A 19,303-nucleotide genomic window follows, 5' to 3' on the forward strand; every position below is an offset into this window, starting at 1 on the left:
GTTATGGAAAACAGGAACAACACAAGGCTCTGTTCCTGAGAAACATGCCAAGAATATACCTAGATAAAAATCATGACGTCATGTGGTGTTTATTATCTTAACACTGCACTATTTCCGTGGAAAAAGAAAAATGAACCCATATAATTTGGCCCAGCTTAGGCACGTTTTCATCCAGCGCATCCAGGGCCTGCTTCTGAAAAAGTACGCTTCTGGCTCAGTGCAGGACCATGACTGTTAACAACAAGAGCAAATGATATACCACGGTAAAGACTTTTCAACTAAACTATTAAATATTTACACCGCATTCATACTGGCAGCAAGATTTTAGCGTCATGTAGCTATGTTGGTTACTGATAGGTTTCCTGATACCATCTATCTGGCACAGTCTGACAGCACAAACTACATACCCAGCTCTGAAACATAAGCTGAACAAACCATAAGGTCAATTTAACTAAAATAATTAACAATTAAAATAAAAACGATGAAGGGAAACAGTTGAGTAAGAATATCATGCATGCTGTGTCTACTAGTAGCAGAACGAACCTTAATGTTTGTTTCTCTGACAGTACAAAAATCCACCCTGAATCATTTGCATATCATTATTTATAATCCAAATAATCACTATTTCCTACATTTGCACAACTGCTGAGCAACTACCTGCAGATAATGGGGCTAGGGGGAATTAGCCCTTGCTTCATCTCTATTTAAACAGAGTGATGCAGCATTGTGTTAGTCTGTCCAGCTCATTCTTCTTGTTTACTGGTGCACTCTGTTCATACATACATCAGCTCTGGGAACACTATTGTTCTTGTTATCTTGTAGACCACTAACTAGTTGAGTTGAGTCTCAGCTGTAACTCAGTGTCATATCGCTGCCTTGCTTTCATTATTGGCAGATAATGGCAAATATGTGGCATAATGAGAAAAAATACTTTGGTATCGCTGTGTTTGAGATTGTTCTATGTTTTGCTTATGAAACACCATCAGAGCCCCAGCCAACAGATAAGCACCGGAATCACTAAACATACAGATAGGGTGGATTTTTCTTTATGTTGGTGCATCAAACACAAGGCTGTAGGCACACAGGATAAAGGTTTGGTTTGAGGGTGTGCCACAATTTCTTACACACATTATTTTTGCTTCTGATTTGCTTTTAAAAAATTTTATATCCATTTTCATGTTGATCACCTTCTTGCATTGTGTTAGAACTGCTTCATTTCCTGTCACGGTAAATCAGCTTCATGCTGTTTTGTCATGCCGCCTCACTGCCAGTGTGAATGCAGGATTAATATTAGAGTTTCAAACCAGCAGCAGTAAAGCAGGCACAAAGTGCAATTTCAATTTCAAGCCTGTTTTGTAACTACAAAGAAGCCACGATATTTTGGACTTGCCAGATGTGTGAAAACAAAGCATTAAGGAAATGTGCCTGTCGTCCTGCATTGCATCTGGTATAAAACAAGCTTGTTAGCTAAACTGTAATAATATTAAGCTGTAATAATATCAGACATCTTGTAAAGTTCCTGGTCTGCAGAAAAGTACAGACTCGGAAGCAGATTACTGACACTAAGGCGGTGGAAACATGCTTAAAGTTCCCGAGTTCCTGAAAAAAAGGTCCCTGCAGTGGAAACAAGTCTCTTTAAATCAAGAGCTTAGTCTTATACCCAGACACTGTCTCCTGCTGATTAACACTGTGGCTAATTATTGTCAGGCTGGTTGATGTTGAGCTGTGCGAATGAGCTCGTTGGTAGTTCGTCTGGACTCTCGAGTTCAGGAGGCTCACTCTCAGGCAATGCAGGAGGTTCGCTGTCTGAACCTGAGTGATTCTGGACCTCTGCTGTGGGAGGGGTTACTTCAGGATCCTCATTACTGACAGGGGAGAGTGGCTGTTCTTCAGTCCCACCTCCTTCCTCCTCCAGCTCTGAGTCAGAATCAAGACTCGGCTCCATGGATCCCAGTGTGCCTATGGAGCCCTCTAATGGAAAACAGCACAGGGAGAAAAACAACTCAGTACACAATAAGGATTTGTTTCATTGTGAAATTCAGTAATGCTAAAATACACCACCTAGTTCCTCATTTGTCTTGTCTGCCTCGGTTCCTCCGTGTTCTTCAGTGCGATCTGCTTCATCATCATTTGTACCCGAGTCCTCCCCGTCGATACTGCTGTCCTGCAAAGGTACATCACAAATTTAAGTGTGCTTTAATAGAATGTCAGTGTTGCTTTAGAATCAGGTGAATATAAGTGGTGCTTCTTTACACACCTGCTGCAGTGATGGTAAATGGACTGTACAGACACTGCTTGTGCGATTTGACTCGGAAGGGAAGACAGTGGAGTAAAACACAATGAGTGTTTCCACAATGCGGGCCTGATAAGGGTAATCCACCAGAGAAGATAGGGACACTGTGGCCCCTGAAGGCCGGGGCCGCATCAGTGATGGCCCAAACACAATGCCCAGATTACTGGGGCTCATCTTATTGTCCTCTTCCAGCTCAGCAATCCTACAAAGTGAATAATAAAAGTGTGAACAATTATTGTTTTTAAAAAATCCATGATCTTAAAATGTTACATCTAGAGAATAAAACAGATTTTCACTTTATGTTGATAATGAGAAAAGGATGTAACTTTTTTCTTCAGACTTTCAGTCTCATAACTATAGACACTTTAGTTACTTTTTAGTTTAGTAACTCTTTTTAAAGCATATATTTTTCATAAATAAATAAACACAAATAAACAGTTAACCTAATATCCTAACAAGCCCAGTTTCGTGTGCTCATGTTTGTGGCACAGAGGATAGGTCTTTTTGAGCTTTGTATGTTACCTGCGGAGATGGCGTGCTATGTAGCGCAGTGTGGTCATGCTCGCTTTGGGCAGCTCAGTGAGGAGCTCCTTTAGTTTGTGTACCAGTTTCAGAAGTTCAGGGTCTGTCTCTGGGCCCAGATCAACTAGATCAGGTCCTTTCCCAGCCTCTGCCCCCTCAGGTCCCACCAAGGCCAGGCTTTCCTTTGCCAGGCCCATTAGACTGTTATACAGGCGGAAAGGCATGATGGGCTCTGGAAGCTAGACAGAAGCATAAAATATTATATGTTATATAACTGTTATATTTTAGTGTTTGAGTATACATTATATTAAATGTAAAAATTATATTAAAACAGAAAATTCATATTTCAGATTGAGGCCTAATATAACACACAAGTTGCAACTTAGCCTTGTAGTTATCTGTTCTGAATGTGACAGCATTTATGTAAAAGGAATAAAAATTGAATTTGTAAAGCAATGAACCGGATAATAAATCTTTAGTCCATAATTACAAAGGTGAACATATAAGCTTACATGACACGGTCAGTTTGAGTTAATAGTGTAATAAAAATAACAAATCCACCTGTCTCAAGTAGAGCTTGAGCACGTTGCTGATGTCATGTGGAGAGGATTGAGACAGCTCCACAAGCTCCTTGCCATTTTCAAAAGCCTGGCACAATTTCTCCACCCTGGTTTTCACCCCGTTCACACGGTAAATTCCCTGCATTGGGGGAAAAGAGAGGGAAGAAGAAGAGAAGATTTAGCAGGAAACTTGCATTTCTGTAAACTGAATTTAAACACTCGCCCCATCACTCGCTTTTTGGTCTCACCTTCATCCTAAGCGCTCTCCTTTCAATCTCACATGTGCACTTTTTGATGATGAAAGGAATTCCGTCAGAGCTGCTGTTGGACACCTGAGAAAACTCCTGTCCAAAGAGCTGGAGGCGGCCCTGCAGTTTCTTATGTCCACACTGGATTGCCAGAGTCTCCAAACAGCGTTTATGGCAAGCCAGGAAACACTGCAACATGTCAAAGCGCAGGCAAGACACTAATATTACTTATGTGCACAATCAACTCTTCAACACTGCTGGCAATTTAAATCTACATTAACTTCATGCACAGCTTTCCTATTAGTTACATATTTAAGCATGTTAGCTAAATTATCGCCAAAAGCAGATTTCCAGCAGTTGCAATATAATATTGTTGAATATGTAAACACATTTACTTCACAGTTAACACACTGCACAGCCATGTATACCTTGTTTGAAGTTGTACAAAAGAAAAAAATAGACTGTCTAGGAAGATTTGCCCAGCTAGCAACCCCATACTCACCTCCTCACATTCTGCTCCCTGGAAGTACACATAACTGTCACATTGCCGGCATTTTGCTGGAGAGCGAAGTTTACGCAGGCGGTGGGTTTGTGCAGCTTTGGATAGGCCCACGCTTTTAAACGGCCCAGTCGGCACCACGATTTCAGGCTCGATGCCATTAATATCTGGATGGAAACGTACAGACAAATTTGAGCCAGCAGGTCGATACTGAACATTGCACAGTACATGAACAGCATTCTAACAATACAGCTATAGCTATATGCACAAAAAGGAACCCAGTCATTTGTTATCCTGAATCTATATTTTACTGTAAAAGCTGCTTTGTGTAAGTAATATACAAGTGAAGTGAATTTATCGCAGTATCTAAATGCTGTGACTGATATCTATTTAGTTAGTCAGGTATAAACAAATTATATACTCCAATTCAAATTAGTCTCTTCAAGCAAGTGATCTTTAAATCTTAACTTGTTGTGATGGCTTAATACTTCATTTATCCTAGTTAGCTAGTTAAAAATGACTGTACTTATACTGCTCATCAATTCTAAATCTAAAACAATGGCTACAACAGTACTACAATGATACAGTAATAATAACAGCACATAAAATCTGCTGCCTCATTATCTTTGACTAGAAACATGGCCAGAACTACATTTTAGGGTCACACTAACCATGAAAATACATCAATGTGTAGTGCACTGAATGATTATTCTCAAATACCACATACTATTAATATAATATAGTATAAAATATATTGGGTGGTTAAGAAAACTGACGCATGAATGCACAATTCTGCAGCACCGTGAATTATAGCGTTCAACCCTACAGTAGTGAAGAATTTTATTTGACACTGCAGCAGCTTTATTCTCTCTGCTATATACTCTTCGGTGATACACACAATCAATCCAGAAGTCTCTCTATATAAAATCCATATGTGATACTTAGAACATAAAATATTACAGCTGTCATGTTATTCAGTCTTACTAGAAGGTTCAAAGTTGGCCATGGCCCCATCTTTTTCATCAGTGTCCTCGTTTGATGAAATGGTTCCTGTGGACGATGTTCTGGCGATTTTACTGATGTCACCTACAATGTAATCACACTGTCAGCATCTATATATTTTTTGTGTGTTACACCAAATGAAAAATATCAGTGTGCTGCCAAATCCTGAAACCCGTGTGTACCTGCACTGTTAGTAGGGGACCCAAGGTCATTTCCTCCGACAACGCTGTCTGTGTCACTCACTGTGGAGCCCCACAATTTGTGAGTCATGTGACCACGTGCTGAGGGAGTGACAAGCATAACAGATTATGTGTCATGTGCTCTAATACACCAGTGAGACAGAATAAGATATAAGATAAGACAGAATAAGATAAGCTGCTTCTCGAATCGAAGTCTTTATTTAGTTTCAGTTCATCAAGTGGGTTCACGGGAGCTAGTATTTCATTAATTTCAACAGACAGTATCACTACACTGCAGACACAAATAAGGAGCAATAAAAATATATATATATTGGATTTTAAAATAATGGCTGCCACACAGGTCAGTGATTTCAGGTACCACAAACTGATCTGTTCATTGTACATTAGTGTATAATATGAAGTATTATATAATCTTACAAAAATGAATGTACTAGATTTTCAGATGCATAGCACATACTGTACTGCTAGAAAAACAGTGAATATATGAAGAAAACGCATTTTATATTAGCTAAAGATCTAACATTCTGTAAAGAAGGTGATGTTACCATGAAATTATTCATAAATTAAGCTCTTTAGTTTAGTTATCAGTCTGTGATGAGGACTACAGCATGAGACCACTACAGAAACAAAATCTCTGGTGAAGGAGAAACGTTATTTTGTTAATACACTAATGAATGAAGTATTGGAGGCATATATTCTCTTCACAGATATAACCAGTGACATATACACTATATTTCATAATAAAGAACATTTCTTTGATTATTAAGTGATTGTAATGCACAGCTAAATGAATAATCCAGGAACAATCAATTCAGCACCATCTTACACTGCCCATACCTTTCCTCTGCTCCTCTTTATGAGCAGGATCGGCCGTCTCTCCGGCTGTGACGGTCCCTTCAGAGCTGCTCGTGTGTGCCTCTGTGTTGGCGCTGTCACTGCGCACTCTGGCTGCCGGCCTAGAGTCAAAACCAAACATACATTTAGTCAGATTTCAAACTATTTCTATATTTTTCACTTTTACACGATATCTCATGTAATGGCTGCCATGTTGGCTCATGTTCTGATTTAAAATTCCATTATTTTTTCATTTCATTTTTTTGCCTAAAATATATGCCCCAAGTAATTTTAAACTATTAAAAATAATGTTATTGTTATACCATATCATATACAATATACATTAAATATGTTTTTACAGAGAATCCTTTTAAACAAAGTGTAGTTATAAATTCTACATAGCATGTTTTTAAGGTTCACTCTGCTGCTGGAACCCTGTGTGTGACACGCACTGGCTGCTGGAGGCACAGTAGGGCTCGAAGGTGTAATGGACCTCCGGTTCCTCGCTCATTTGCAGCTCTTTGACATGGGTGGCGTACTGCTGTCCTGGATCGTACAGCTTACTGCTCTCACACAGCGTCTGGTAGTGCACAGGCAGCCCCACTGTCTGCATGTGCATGATCTGATAGTAGGAAATAGTGGCCTGGACACAAAGGAGAAATTTATTAAAGCAATATGCAAATAAAATTGAATTTATTTGCATCTACAGGGATTTAGGTCGTTAAATCTGAACAATAATAATTGTATGCTTTTACCTATTACTAAAGACTCACTGATTTCAGGTATACAGATTTTAAAACTTTATAAGCTTGTTCATTTTATCTTGTAAACTAACAGGAGATATTTAGGTTACATTTATACTACTCTTTTAGCAGGCTTGTATACATGGTAATTATTTAGTATATGATGTTTTGTGCTGAAACATATTTTGCATATCATTTTTATAATCATAATTATTATAATCTTCTCTAGTGACCACCAGACAAAGCCCACATGTGGACACTCACAGAGCGGAGGGTCTGGTCACTCTGCTTGATGACCTCCTGGATCTGTCTCAACACTGTAACCTTTGTGTGCTCCAGCTCCTGCTGCTGCTGTGTGGCGTCAGCAACACACACGCGGTATGTGGCCTCCGCTTCTTCAGCCTGATATGTGGGAGACAGAAAGGCGGATGTATTATATTAACTACTGCATTAAAGTTATTGTTTCATGAAGTAGCTTTAAAGCCTCATGTGTATTGTAAATAACCTTATTACGAGCCTCCTCCTCTAGTCGCTTTTTCTTATCCACTGCTTTGGCAGTGGAGCTGCTGCCCTCCTCCTCTGCTCTGCTAGCTGCCATCTTGGCCTTCTCATATTCCTCACAGCGGGCGATGTAGACCTGCTTAGCCCGCCGCAAGTTAGCCTCGGACTCCAACTGCAAAAATGTGATCCCAACTTTAAAGCACGATCATAAAAGCTCGTAAACAAAAAAAATCGGCAGACAACAGAAAAAGGCACCTACAAGATTTAATCTTACTACGTAATCTAGATTCTGATATATAAATCAACCCTCCTTTGGTAAAGTGGCATCATAACTGAGATGATTTGTTGGAACATACTGGAGATAACTGAGATAACAGCAGGTACTGGAGTACACACTGAAATACAAAGCAAATTCATTTGTTCCACTGAATAATATAATAACATACAGTCCTCTCTGAATGCCTTGCAACAGCAGGGACAATTCTTTTGTTTCTGATACATATTTAAGACATTTGTGTTTGAGATCGAAAGAGGAGTATGACATGATCAGAACGTCAGCATTAACATCCTGATATTTACACCTAGACATGTCAAACACCTACCCAATTTGGCACACTATCCATTTTATTTAGGTGAGCTAAATATTGGAACTGAAAGTCAAAAGTAAATTCAAGTGCATCACACTTAAAATATGGTTGCATATCCTTTGCTTACAAAAACTGCATCAAGCTGGTGACTCACTAACGTCACCTAACCGTTTCTTGCTTAGACATTCTTGCTTTGCAACTGCAGTTTCTTTTAGTCGTCATTTGTTTCAGTGGTTTCTCCCTTCAGTCTCCTCTTAAGGAGGTGAAATACATGCTAGAGACATGTCTGTGAGACATGGCAGGGTTAAACAAAGTGCTATCAGGAAATAAATTTGATCTTTTTCATCTCATGTTCAACTTTTCAAACCAAAATCAATCAAAAAATGTGATTCATCAGACCAGGCCTTCTTCCATTGCTCCAAGCACTCCAGTTCTGATGCTCATTGTAGGCACATTTGGGGGTACACGAGGAACTCTCACAAGTCTGCGGCTATAGAAGCCCTAAATGCAGCAATCTGTGATGCACTTTGTGTTCTGACTCCTTTGCATCACCGACTTTTTCAGCAATTTAAGTTACTATAGCTCTTCTGTGGGATCAGACCAGACTTGCTAGCCTTCTCTCCCCACAGGCATCAATGAGCCTTTGCTGCCTAAGAACATGTCTCCAGTTTACTGCTTGCCCTTCCTTGGACCGCTTTTTGTAGGTAACCCTGGCATACTAGGAACACCCCATAAGACCTGCTATTGTGGAGATGCTCTGACCCAGTTGTCCAGCCATCACAATTTGGCCTTTGTCAAAGTCACTCAGCTCCTTACTTGCCCATTTTACCTTATAATTAAATGTAATTTCCAGATAATAATACCACCAGGTCTCACCAGCTTTCTCTTTGCTTTGAGCCACTGTTCTTTCAGCTCTTTTCGTTTCTTCTCATGCTCCTGCTTTCGCTGCATCAAAGGCTGTAAACAGAACAGTGTAAAGACATCTCAAAACAAGAAAAAACAAGCTTAAAATCATCCTTTGCTAAAATACAAGACAAGAAATATCTGTAACACACACACACACATTTAGGGTATATAGGTAGGAATATATTATATGTATGTATGCTTGTATGCATGAAAATCATCAGTCATCTTCTGGATGTCCTCGTTTGTTTTATGAGCATATATATATCATTTAAGGATGGGAATGTTAATAACCCTATGTCTAGAAGAGCACAAATGATATTAGCAATATTGTTAAAATTTAAATACATTAAAATAGAAATCACAAACATATGCCTTAGCTGTGTACCTGTATGAAGGTCTGGTTGTACAGGGTGTTTGCAGCCTGATGTATTCCTGAACTCTGCTCCAGGTCCTGCTCCAATGCCAGGGAATATATTGAGAAGAAAGGCATGTGTGGCTGGTAGATGAAAAAAGAGTAATGGAGAGTCAAATACCAATTTTATTCAGTTTCTTTTATACCACAATGCTTCATTTTCTAGAACACTGATAAAAAGTAAACAAAAAAATTCACATAAATCACACGCTGATGTGGCGTAAGAAGAATAAAACATTTTCACATACAGGGATCAACCAAAACATTATGACCACTGAAAGGTGCCGTGAATAACACTGGTTATCTCCTCATCATGGCACCTGTTAGTGGGTGGGATATATTCGGCAACAAGTGAACATTTTGTCCTCAAAGTTGATTTGTTAGAAACAGTTTGGGCAAGTGTAAGGATTTGAGCGAGTTTCACGAAGGGCCAAATTGTAATGGCTAGACCACTGGATCAGAGCATCTCCAAAACTGCAGCTCTTGTGGGGTGTTCCCGGTCTGCAGTGGTCAGTATCTATCAAAAGTATCCTTTAAGTCCTTTAAATCCTGTAAGTTGCGAAGTGGGGCCCATGCAGGCCACACCACGCAACTTACAGGACTTAAAGGATCTGCTGCTAACATCTTGGTGCCAGATACTACAGCAAACCTTCCGGGATGTAATGGAGTCCATGCCTCGATGGGTCAGGGCTGTTTTGGCAGCAAAATGGGGACCAACACAATATTACATAGGTGGTCATAATGTTATGCCTGATCAGTGTATGTTATTATGGGAAAATAATAACCTTGAGCTGCTAACAGTCCAATTTGCCTTAGGCTGCATCATACCACATTGTTGCTGATTATTTTCTCACAACAGCCTATTGTGTTTTAATCCTTCAATAAAGGGTCTAGCTTACCTGTGTGATTGTTTGTTTGCATGCCTGATAAAGCCTTTGGAGGCCTTTGGAAAACTCCACCTCTGTAATACAAAACATTTTAATATGCAAAGTGATTATATGCCATGATATTCCACTGCACCCGAAAACTGAAGAAACATTCACATCTTACCAAAAGAGATGCGTTTCTCCACATAGCCAATCAGGTCCTTTATGTACTTGGAGATGGACTTAGCATAGGTCAGTGCAGAGTCAACTCCACCTTCACTACGCTGCAGAAGGATGTCGACCTCCTCAGCTCTCATCACTGTTCACACACACACACACACACACACATTGTTTCACTCTAGCTGTAACAATCACATAAAGTCATGCTTTCATTAAAAGGGAACTGAAGTAAGAATAATACCTAATTCAGTAGAGTCGTGTGAAGTCTCCATACCAGAGATTCTGTACAAGTTCTCCATAGACTGAAAACACAAGCAGAATTACAAACATGCTCTTCAGATATTTCAGATTAGTTTTTTTCCCCTAAATTCATCTAGCTCAGCGCAATGAGGCAGACTAGGCTGAGTCCCTGTCTGCTTCTATACACTTCAGGACTGATGATGTGACACTTCAGTCAGCAGGAAGCAAAAAGTCTGCCTTCAGAATGCTCACACACACACACACACACGCACACACACACCTACCTTGCTCTTCTCCGTGGGCAGTACTGATAAAAGAGTGCTGCTGTCAACCTCTCCCATTAACAGCTCCGAGACACTGAGTAAGAGGAAAAAATAGAGAGAGGAGGAATTAAACATATACACTGCTGTGTGGTCCGTAGACCACCAATCTGATCTGAAGAAAAAGTGTTTCATGGTATTATGAGTAATCTTGTAATTTTGCCCCCATGTGAATGAAAATGTTGCTTATTCGGTTGTCATGAACAAATGCAGTATTGTAGTACTGTTAATATGTACTAAGTAATAAGTTAATATCATAATCATGACCATCATTTCATCACACTGTGTAGCACTGGTTAATGACAATAATAATGATAATAATAATAACAACAACTCTTTACTTCTGCCTCCTGCCTTGACATGTACGTCAGCAAATTTCTTGTGTCATTAAACACATAACATAACTGTTATAGTTAGAATAATATTGCGTTATAATAACTGATATTGTAATATAAAAACAATGATGAGGAAGTGACAATGATTTACAAACAGCAACTGACACTATGATAAAAATCAAACGTCTGATTTTTTTTTCCTTTTTGGGTTGTGGGCCAATTGCTGAGAAACAGAAGAAAGCCACGACTCCACTTCCTGTTATGGCACTGGAGTTACAACCTGTACCAGTGTAGTCATGCTTTTTTTTTTTTTTTAGACAAATAAACGTTTACTCAAACCATTTTTTACCTCACAGATGTTAATCTTACTCATGCATGTGCTTCCAAATTGAAAATGGAATAATTTGCCTTGATATGATTTATATGTTACATTAAATTTGACAAAAGAAATGACTTACTTGTTGCTGAAAGCTACTGCAATGGTCTCGATGGCTTTCTCAAAGTCCTTTTTATCTGTTTCATTGCAGACTTCATAATGAAAGCCTGAGATCAAACCAATATGTCAGAGATATTATAGAGATTAAAAAAAATCTTGTTTTTACGTTCATAGACTGGACAATGGCATGTTTTTTTTTTGCAATGTCTTTGTTATGCCTGTACAGGCCACCTATATCCAACTTGAATCACAGCACTAATTTGTAATTGCTTATATTACATTAATCATACTGGCTCTGAAACTAATGACCAAAATCCCATCTGACCTTTGACCTGGGAGATGAGCTTCCCGGCAGCGGTGAGAGTCTCCACCGTGTTGAGGAGCGGGTACATGTTGATGATTTGACGCAGGATCCGCAGCACCTCGCCCAGACACTCGTGGGCCAATGGACGGCGGTTCTCCTGTTTGTCTGAAAAAACCAAACACACCCACATGTTGCTAAGTGACAGCAGCTGTTTACACGAGACAGACGAACACAGTGACTGCAGAGCTTTACTGCTACAATACCTACTACCTACCACCATTACTCACAGAGATCAGCATTGTATAATGTTCATTTTACATTTCACTTAGTGGGTTTTTCTTCAAAACTTTTCTTTTTACCTCTAAATATTATAATTGAATATATCAAAAGCAGAATGTGTGTGTGTGTGTGCCCTGTGATGGGTTGGCACTCTGTCCAGGGTGTATCCTGCCTTGATGCCCGATAACGCGCGAGATCCCCGTTACCCGAGAATAGATCGGATAAGCGGTACAGACAATGAAATTAAAAAAAAATCAAAAGCAGGATATGAAGAGGTTAGAGGCTGTTTGTAGGCAAATAGTGGGCGCAGGATATATTAGAGAATATTAATATCATATTTTGAAAGCAAAGTTATATCTATTTTATATTAATCTCTTAATGGTGCAGCAGGTATTGTTGCTGTCTCGCAGCTCCAAGGTTCCAAAATTAATTCTGCGCTTGAGATATTGTCTTTGAGGAATTTTGCATTTTCTCTCTATGGGTATCCTAGGTCCTCCCAAAAACCACTGGAAAAGGATTGTTGACATTAAATGTATGTGAATGTCTGTGTGTGCAAGTTGCCCTGCATCTGTGATGTCCCATGCAAAGTGTTTTCCAAGTTGAGCCCAGGATAAGTGCTGTGCCCTGGGATAAACTGCAGATCCACTGTAACCCTAACCAGGTTAAAGTGGCTAGTGAAGATGAATGAAAGATGGAATAATATCTTAACATGCTCTCTTTTTTAACCATGTAAGAATAAATGAACATTTGATCACTTTAACACACAAATGACTTTATTATAAGGTCTTTCAAACTTCTGCTACTGACTACATAAGTGCAAGGTCTCTAAATATCCACATTCAGGAGACTGCTTCCTTCAGAAAAATAATAGAGCATCTAGGGAAAAGGATATAGAATGCAAGAATATGAGGTGGTGAAGTGAAGACTGCACTTTTAGGCTGTAAATCCAATAAGGAAGCAATAAGGCAGGCATGAATACATGCGTATTGCATGTAGGAAAAGCTTTCAAGTCAGGTTGCAGAATGGAAGCTAGAGAGGGAAAATATCAAAACAGGAAGTAATGTGACACCAACTAGGCAACACTATAGTAGTGACAGAGTAATCTGATCACACCAAGACTCCAACATTAAAAATACAGGCAGCACATGGTACTAGGGATGCATCAGTACTGATACTGATGTCAGGTATTGATCTGATAGAAATGCTCTGATACAAATATCCATTGCCACATGATACTATGTGCTAATGAACAGATGACACACAGACAGTGATTCGGACGTCTTTCACAATTTATGATTTCAACGAAAGCAATGCAGATTATAAACTGCACTTTGTGATACTGTTATTAGGACGAACTACAATGTGTTCCTATTATAAAAGTAGCCTGATAAAACATCTTCTAATAATAATGTGTAATCATGGAGAATTTTCTGCACGCTCAGGTCGGCTGCCATCAAATGCTCTAATAAAGAGTTTAACTACCTAAATATGTATGCCAGTGCTCCTACTTGGTCTGAAATAAATGGTAAAGATGCATGCCTAATTTTAATTGGACGTTGTCCTCGTGTGTCCTCCTCATATAGCATGCATGTCCAACAACTGTCAATTAAGCAGTAGCACATGGGACACTCAAGTGACAGTGTGAGCCACTTTACACATGATCTGAACCGCTTTTAAGTGTGCTGCAACACTACGGAAAGCCACTTCCTCCTCTCACAAAGCAGCAGCGCATACTTCCCCCTGATCTGTCAAAACAACACAGCTACCCAACCAAAAACAGTCATGTAAGTAAGTCAGAGAAAGGATGAAGGAAAGAAACATAACATTCAGAAAGAGGGCCTTTAAATACATAACTAGTGTATAAAAAAATAAAAAAATGTCAAATGTAAAAGCTTTTAAATTATTTATTTTTAAATAAATAAATAAATAAATATATATATATATATTTACATATTAATATATATATATATATATTCCTAATATGAAGTATTATATATTATATATAATATTATGTATTGATTATAATATTAATTCATATTAATCCATATTTTCCCAATCAAATTAATTCATATTTTTTCCACAGAAAACTGAAAAGCAACAATTTTGGAATGCAGCTGTGTTAAAGTTTACAGCATTAACCTTGTAAGCTTTCTTGGTGAGCATGCAGGTGTGATTATGTAAACTGAGAGTGATTATGCCAGAGAGAGTAGAGCTTCCTGTTTGAATGTGGTTTGCCACAGAAACTGTGCTCACAGCAACGAGCGGAAGCTCAAGGTGCCTTCGGACCAAAGCCCTGCCCCTCTTTTCCCTCTTCCGTCAATCATGTGAGGAGTGGCCTTAAGGAAACTCTGGGACAAAACAGCTTTTGTTGTATGTGTAAATAAGCCCTCTTACAAAGCGGTAATGATCCTCCATTTTGTCCAAAAGCCACCATTTTGTTTCTTTTTATTTTTAGTGTAAGCTCTGAATATGGTTAAAGTGCGACTGGGTGATATAAAGGTTACAGCTAAGAACCCGACAGACTAGAGCAAAACATCACAACAAACTCACACCATTACCAAACTCCCCCCAAGTTAAGGCAATAAATTTCCTGCTTAGCAATATTAGCTACTCAAAATGATCATGAAGCTGCGTATATGACAATGTAAACCATGTAAACCACAGTCTTAGCAATGCTAAAGGTTTGCTAGGTTACTTGAACCCGGCGTTAATGCAAAACCGCGTCATCAGTAACAATATAAACTGTATGTTAAATGTTAACTAAATTTATATTTACTAAGCATGCTTTAATTTCACGAGCACGTCTGATCCAGCTAATAAAAAAAAAAAACATACTCAATACTATAAGACCAGAAACAACTACACTAAAACAGCATGCTAGTAAACCTAGTGAGGTTTTTTTTTGCATACTTATGATAATGATGTCTCTCGGATTTTGTTCACTGCTACAAGCCATAACATATGAGTTTTCACATGCACAAACAATAAATATAAAAAATATTGTATATGTGACAGGCACATCATGCAAAGGAAGGAATTATCACATTGGACAATTATGATAAGAAAACCACATCCTTCCCAGCCTGGATTACATAGACAACACAATTAAAAGAGCTCTACACTAAAAATGTGCCCTCTAAATGTGTACTCTTAAAGGCCATTTTTAATCTGCTTTAAAAATCTAAGATGAATAAGAGAATTCTCATTGCCACTCAGTTTCCATAAAAAAATTAATTTATATCTAAATGACTTCTGTGTTCTTAGAAAGAACCCATTACGCTGTATGTTCATTAGAAAGAGAATGTGCTATATGTGGATAAAAACAAAACAAAAAAAAAAAACCTGTCAGCTTGGACAGTTACAATATGAGAACCACATCCTGTTTTACCACCCACTTCATTTACATACAAGACATATTGTCTTACCTTCCAGAACTACATCTTTGAGTTTCTCCACCGCCTCAGCAAAACGAGCTACAGCACGCAGCAGTGGGGGAATGTCCTCGACCTCGATAACTGCCGGCATTTCCACTGCCTCGCTCTGAGGGCTATGGGCGATAGCAGCCCGGCCTTGGCCCTTACTGAACACCCAGGACTGGATCGGGAAGCCCGCAGCGCTGGCATTGCGACTCAGAGCTGTAGGCCTCTTCAGTGTGCCTGCCGGTGACGGACAACCCACCAGTTTTCCATGTGGGGCACACGGAGTACCCGGGCAGCTCTGGCCTTCCACAGCGGTTGAACAAAGACTTGCAGCGGCGGAGAAGGACGCAGATGAAGAGGAAGAACTAGCATCCGAGCCATCTTTCCGAGGCTGCTCCTGGAGAATAGACAGCTAGGTTGAAAAGAAAATAAGAAAAACTAATAAACTAACAGTGTGTCGACAGTGAGAAGAAAATAAATATTCAAAATTGTTTTGAGGAACTTTGGTTATGTAGGTTTAAGACATGTGCAAATGGCAGAAGACAGCTGTTGGTAAACAGACCTTATTTCACAAGAACCCATTGAGTAACAACAGTGTGGCCTGCTTCCTGTCGCACCCTAAATCTCAAACAGTACACAAGTCCTACGTTTCTACAGCAAAAACACTGAAGTCTGAATGTAGCACCATCAAATCCTCATGACAAACAGCACATTAAAAACCGAATAAACAGATGGTGTGGATAAACAGCCTATAAGCTACATTAAAATATAGACAGAAAAAACTGTCCATTTTGCAATCATTATTAATTATCCTCTGTTTTCATTGAAAACCAAGATCTAGTGTTTAATTAAGACTCACTAATAGTGTGTTTACACGATTTTGTTCCTTCATGTCAACAAAAAGCAGTGAATAAAAGCACCTACCTGTTTTAACCACACATTGGCTTTATTGGGCAACAGATCCAGTTTAGTTTTGCTGTCTACTTTCTTGACTCTCTGCACCGTGGAATACGGACTGTAGCTGGCTTTAGATCCTGTTCCCCGTTTTAACATCTTTACTACTATTATTATTATTATTTTTTTTATTAATTTCAAATAACTTAATAAGAAAAGCTTAGGAGCGAAAGAGACTCCTCCATCTTGTCAAGTCCATCAGTTCCACTGCGCCTAACTTACAGGCACTCACGAGTAAATTAATATCAGAATAAAAAAAAGAAGAAGAAAGATTATATTTACATTTACGTTCTAAAAAATATATCAGAATAATAAATATCTAGACATATGATTAATATTTATAATTGTTTCTTAGACTCGACAGTCATGCGTTTCCAATCTAAAAAAAAAAGCTTCTTTATGCTAAGCTAGCCGGCTAATAAATTTTACAGTCGACGACACAACGCCATTTAGCACAACGCTTTACTTCTATAACTCAGATAAACCACTGGCAGACGAAAAGAAACCCAAATTCAGTCCATTCCGTTTTTTTGCTTAACACGAATTAAAAGATAAACGAGTACCGACGATCCCGCACGGTACCAAAATGTCGGCAATGTTACCTACGTACCAGATTACATATACTACAATACTACATAGTATGCTAGAAAACTACGCCACCTCTGGTAACTATGGTGACGCACTATTTTTACCATACTGTTTAGTAGGCTAGTATGCGCTTGAGTGACAGGAGAGGAAAATGAGCGACTTACTGCTGGCGAACCGTGAGAAGACGAGTTTCCGGTCCTGCTCTTCTTTGACACGGAGTGCGTTTTTATCAGCTCTCTTCTCTTTTTGGTGAACATTTTTCATTCTGTGCCGGCTTTGACCTTTACTAATTTCTGTTACAGCCCAGTAATCCCAACCCACCCGCTCAATCCCCCATTTCAGAGCTCTTAACCTTATTAATGATGCTGGTGCATCCGAGTTTGCGCTGCGCGTGCACTGTCTCAGAGTGCTGCTCTTATCACACGTTCACTTTCCTGCTACTCTGCATCACAGCTAAAACACATCCGCTCTGGATTTTTTTCTCTTTCTCTTTGAAAGACAACTTAACCACGGTTGCCAGATTGGGCGTGCATTTGAAGACTAAGACTGTACCCCTGAATATGACTGAAATAAAACCATTCGGTTTAGAGGCCCCTGAGTCATATGTGAACAGAATGATCTCCTAAAAAAACAAAAAAACAAAACCCTGAAAAATTCATATCAGTGTAATGTGTCCAGATGTTACACCCTTACTTTTTACAGCGTACAACTTGATGTTCTTATAACAGTGTTGTACTCTTTTTATACCACAGCAATTTGTAAAAATTTACAATTCATGATTTATCATACCATTTATCCGTAAAGGACATGTCATGTTTTTTTTTTTAACCTATTTATAGTTACATATAATGTGGAACATGCACAATACGAGTTAGTTTCTCTTATCATTATGTTATAACAACATTAAACAGCCTCTATATATTTTTTTTTCTCACAAAGTTACATAGACAAAAGAATCTTGTCAAAAATGCTACAATGTTACAGAGAAAGAAGAAGAAGAAGAAGAAGAAGAAGTAGAAGAAGATGAAGAAGAGTCTCCCTCGGCTTGAAGACTACTGTTACTGTTACACTGGAAGCAGTAACACTGAAGTCACCTTCCGTAAATATTAAACACCTTTTTAACCATTCCCATTATTCTATGTTAACAGCAACACTGTTTAAAACCAGTTTATTGTCAGTCTTAGGTTATATAGTTGAGCCACCAAGCAAGTCCCTGAGAATAAGTTGTTTCTAGAGAGTTGAAAAGATATAATTACAAGCACATTTATCGAAAATTATGATTTGTCTTGCAGCTAGGACTACCGTCAGAGCTGCTGTTACAGGAAATTAATCAACACCTTCTGACCAATCAGATTAGACAATATATCAATGCCGTAGTACATTACAAACAGTTTGGTTAACAGACACAGCAGGTTTATTAAAATAAAACAGTGAAGGAAGAATCCCTATCTGGCAACCCTGAACACGCACTGTACATGTGCGTTAAGACTCTTGATTAAGTGAAACTCATTTCTCTCTTAACGCTTTGAAGGCTGAGGTTGGGTTATATCTTAAACAAGTTAAACACAACCATACCACACATCAAATTCCTGATTCTGTTTGCTCAGAAGAGGTTTCCATATAAGAGGCCTTGCCTGCAGTTCTGGCTGCAAGACAAATCACTGGATCACAGGTTTATATTAATCTACACTAATATATTATCACAGGCCTACAGTAATATATTATAGTTTCACAGGGCAAACTCTCACAGGGCAAACTCTATACACAACCTTAGCCTTTAAATTAAATGATTAATAATAATTTTTAACAAAATGTACGATTATTGAGATCATTGTGAATTTACGGATAAAAGGCTCCTGCGTCAGCACTTTGTTACAGTCAGGATGTCTTCAGAATGGTTTGTGGTTTCTCTGTAACGTGACAAATTTCATTATTTTGCCTAAGTAACTGTAAGAGACGGAAAACACAGAGCAGTGAGGGAATTAGTGTTATAGCGCTATAATGCAAATGATAACAGGAACTATATAATTGGTTAACAATTAAGTAGAATGTGTCATTAGACAATAAATTAAAAA

At 38.7% G+C, this 19,303-nt stretch overlaps 1 protein-coding gene across 4 annotated transcripts; it reads right to left on the reverse strand.

Moving 5' to 3' along the window:
• Positions 1–88: 88 nt before the first annotated feature.
• arhgap45b (Rho GTPase activating protein 45b) lies at positions 89–17,655 on the reverse strand. Of its 4 annotated transcripts, none has more exons than XM_058401034.1 (23): positions 17,393–17,655; positions 15,693–16,083; positions 12,010–12,153; positions 11,707–11,791; positions 10,878–10,950; positions 10,595–10,655; positions 10,358–10,492; positions 10,207–10,268; positions 9,281–9,391; positions 8,866–8,946; positions 7,407–7,574; positions 7,166–7,303; positions 6,611–6,801; positions 6,162–6,280; positions 5,307–5,405; positions 5,107–5,208; positions 4,126–4,289; positions 3,624–3,812; positions 3,377–3,514; positions 2,816–3,054; positions 2,258–2,495; positions 2,062–2,164; positions 89–1,971 (listed from the first exon to the last, which is right to left on the reverse strand). In XM_058401034.1, the coding sequence occupies exons 1-23, from the start codon at positions 17,483–17,485 to the stop codon at positions 1,694–1,696; spliced, it is 3,402 nt and encodes a 1,133-aa protein (XP_058257017.1). In that variant the 5' UTR covers positions 17,486–17,655; the 3' UTR covers positions 89–1,693. The 4 variants fall into 4 exon arrangements, with proteins under 4 accessions (XP_058257017.1, XP_058257016.1, XP_058257015.1 ...); XM_058401033.1 differs by having other exon boundaries at positions 15,693–16,098; positions 17,393–17,654; XM_058401032.1 differs by lacking the exon at positions 17,393–17,655 and adding an exon at positions 16,611–16,867.
• Positions 17,656–19,303: the final 1,648 nt, after the last annotated feature.

This window comes from Hemibagrus wyckioides, linkage group LG10 (genome assembly GCF_019097595.1).
Source record: "Hemibagrus wyckioides isolate EC202008001 linkage group LG10, SWU_Hwy_1.0, whole genome shotgun sequence".
Lineage (NCBI taxonomy): Eukaryota > Metazoa > Chordata > Actinopteri > Siluriformes > Bagridae > Hemibagrus > Hemibagrus wyckioides.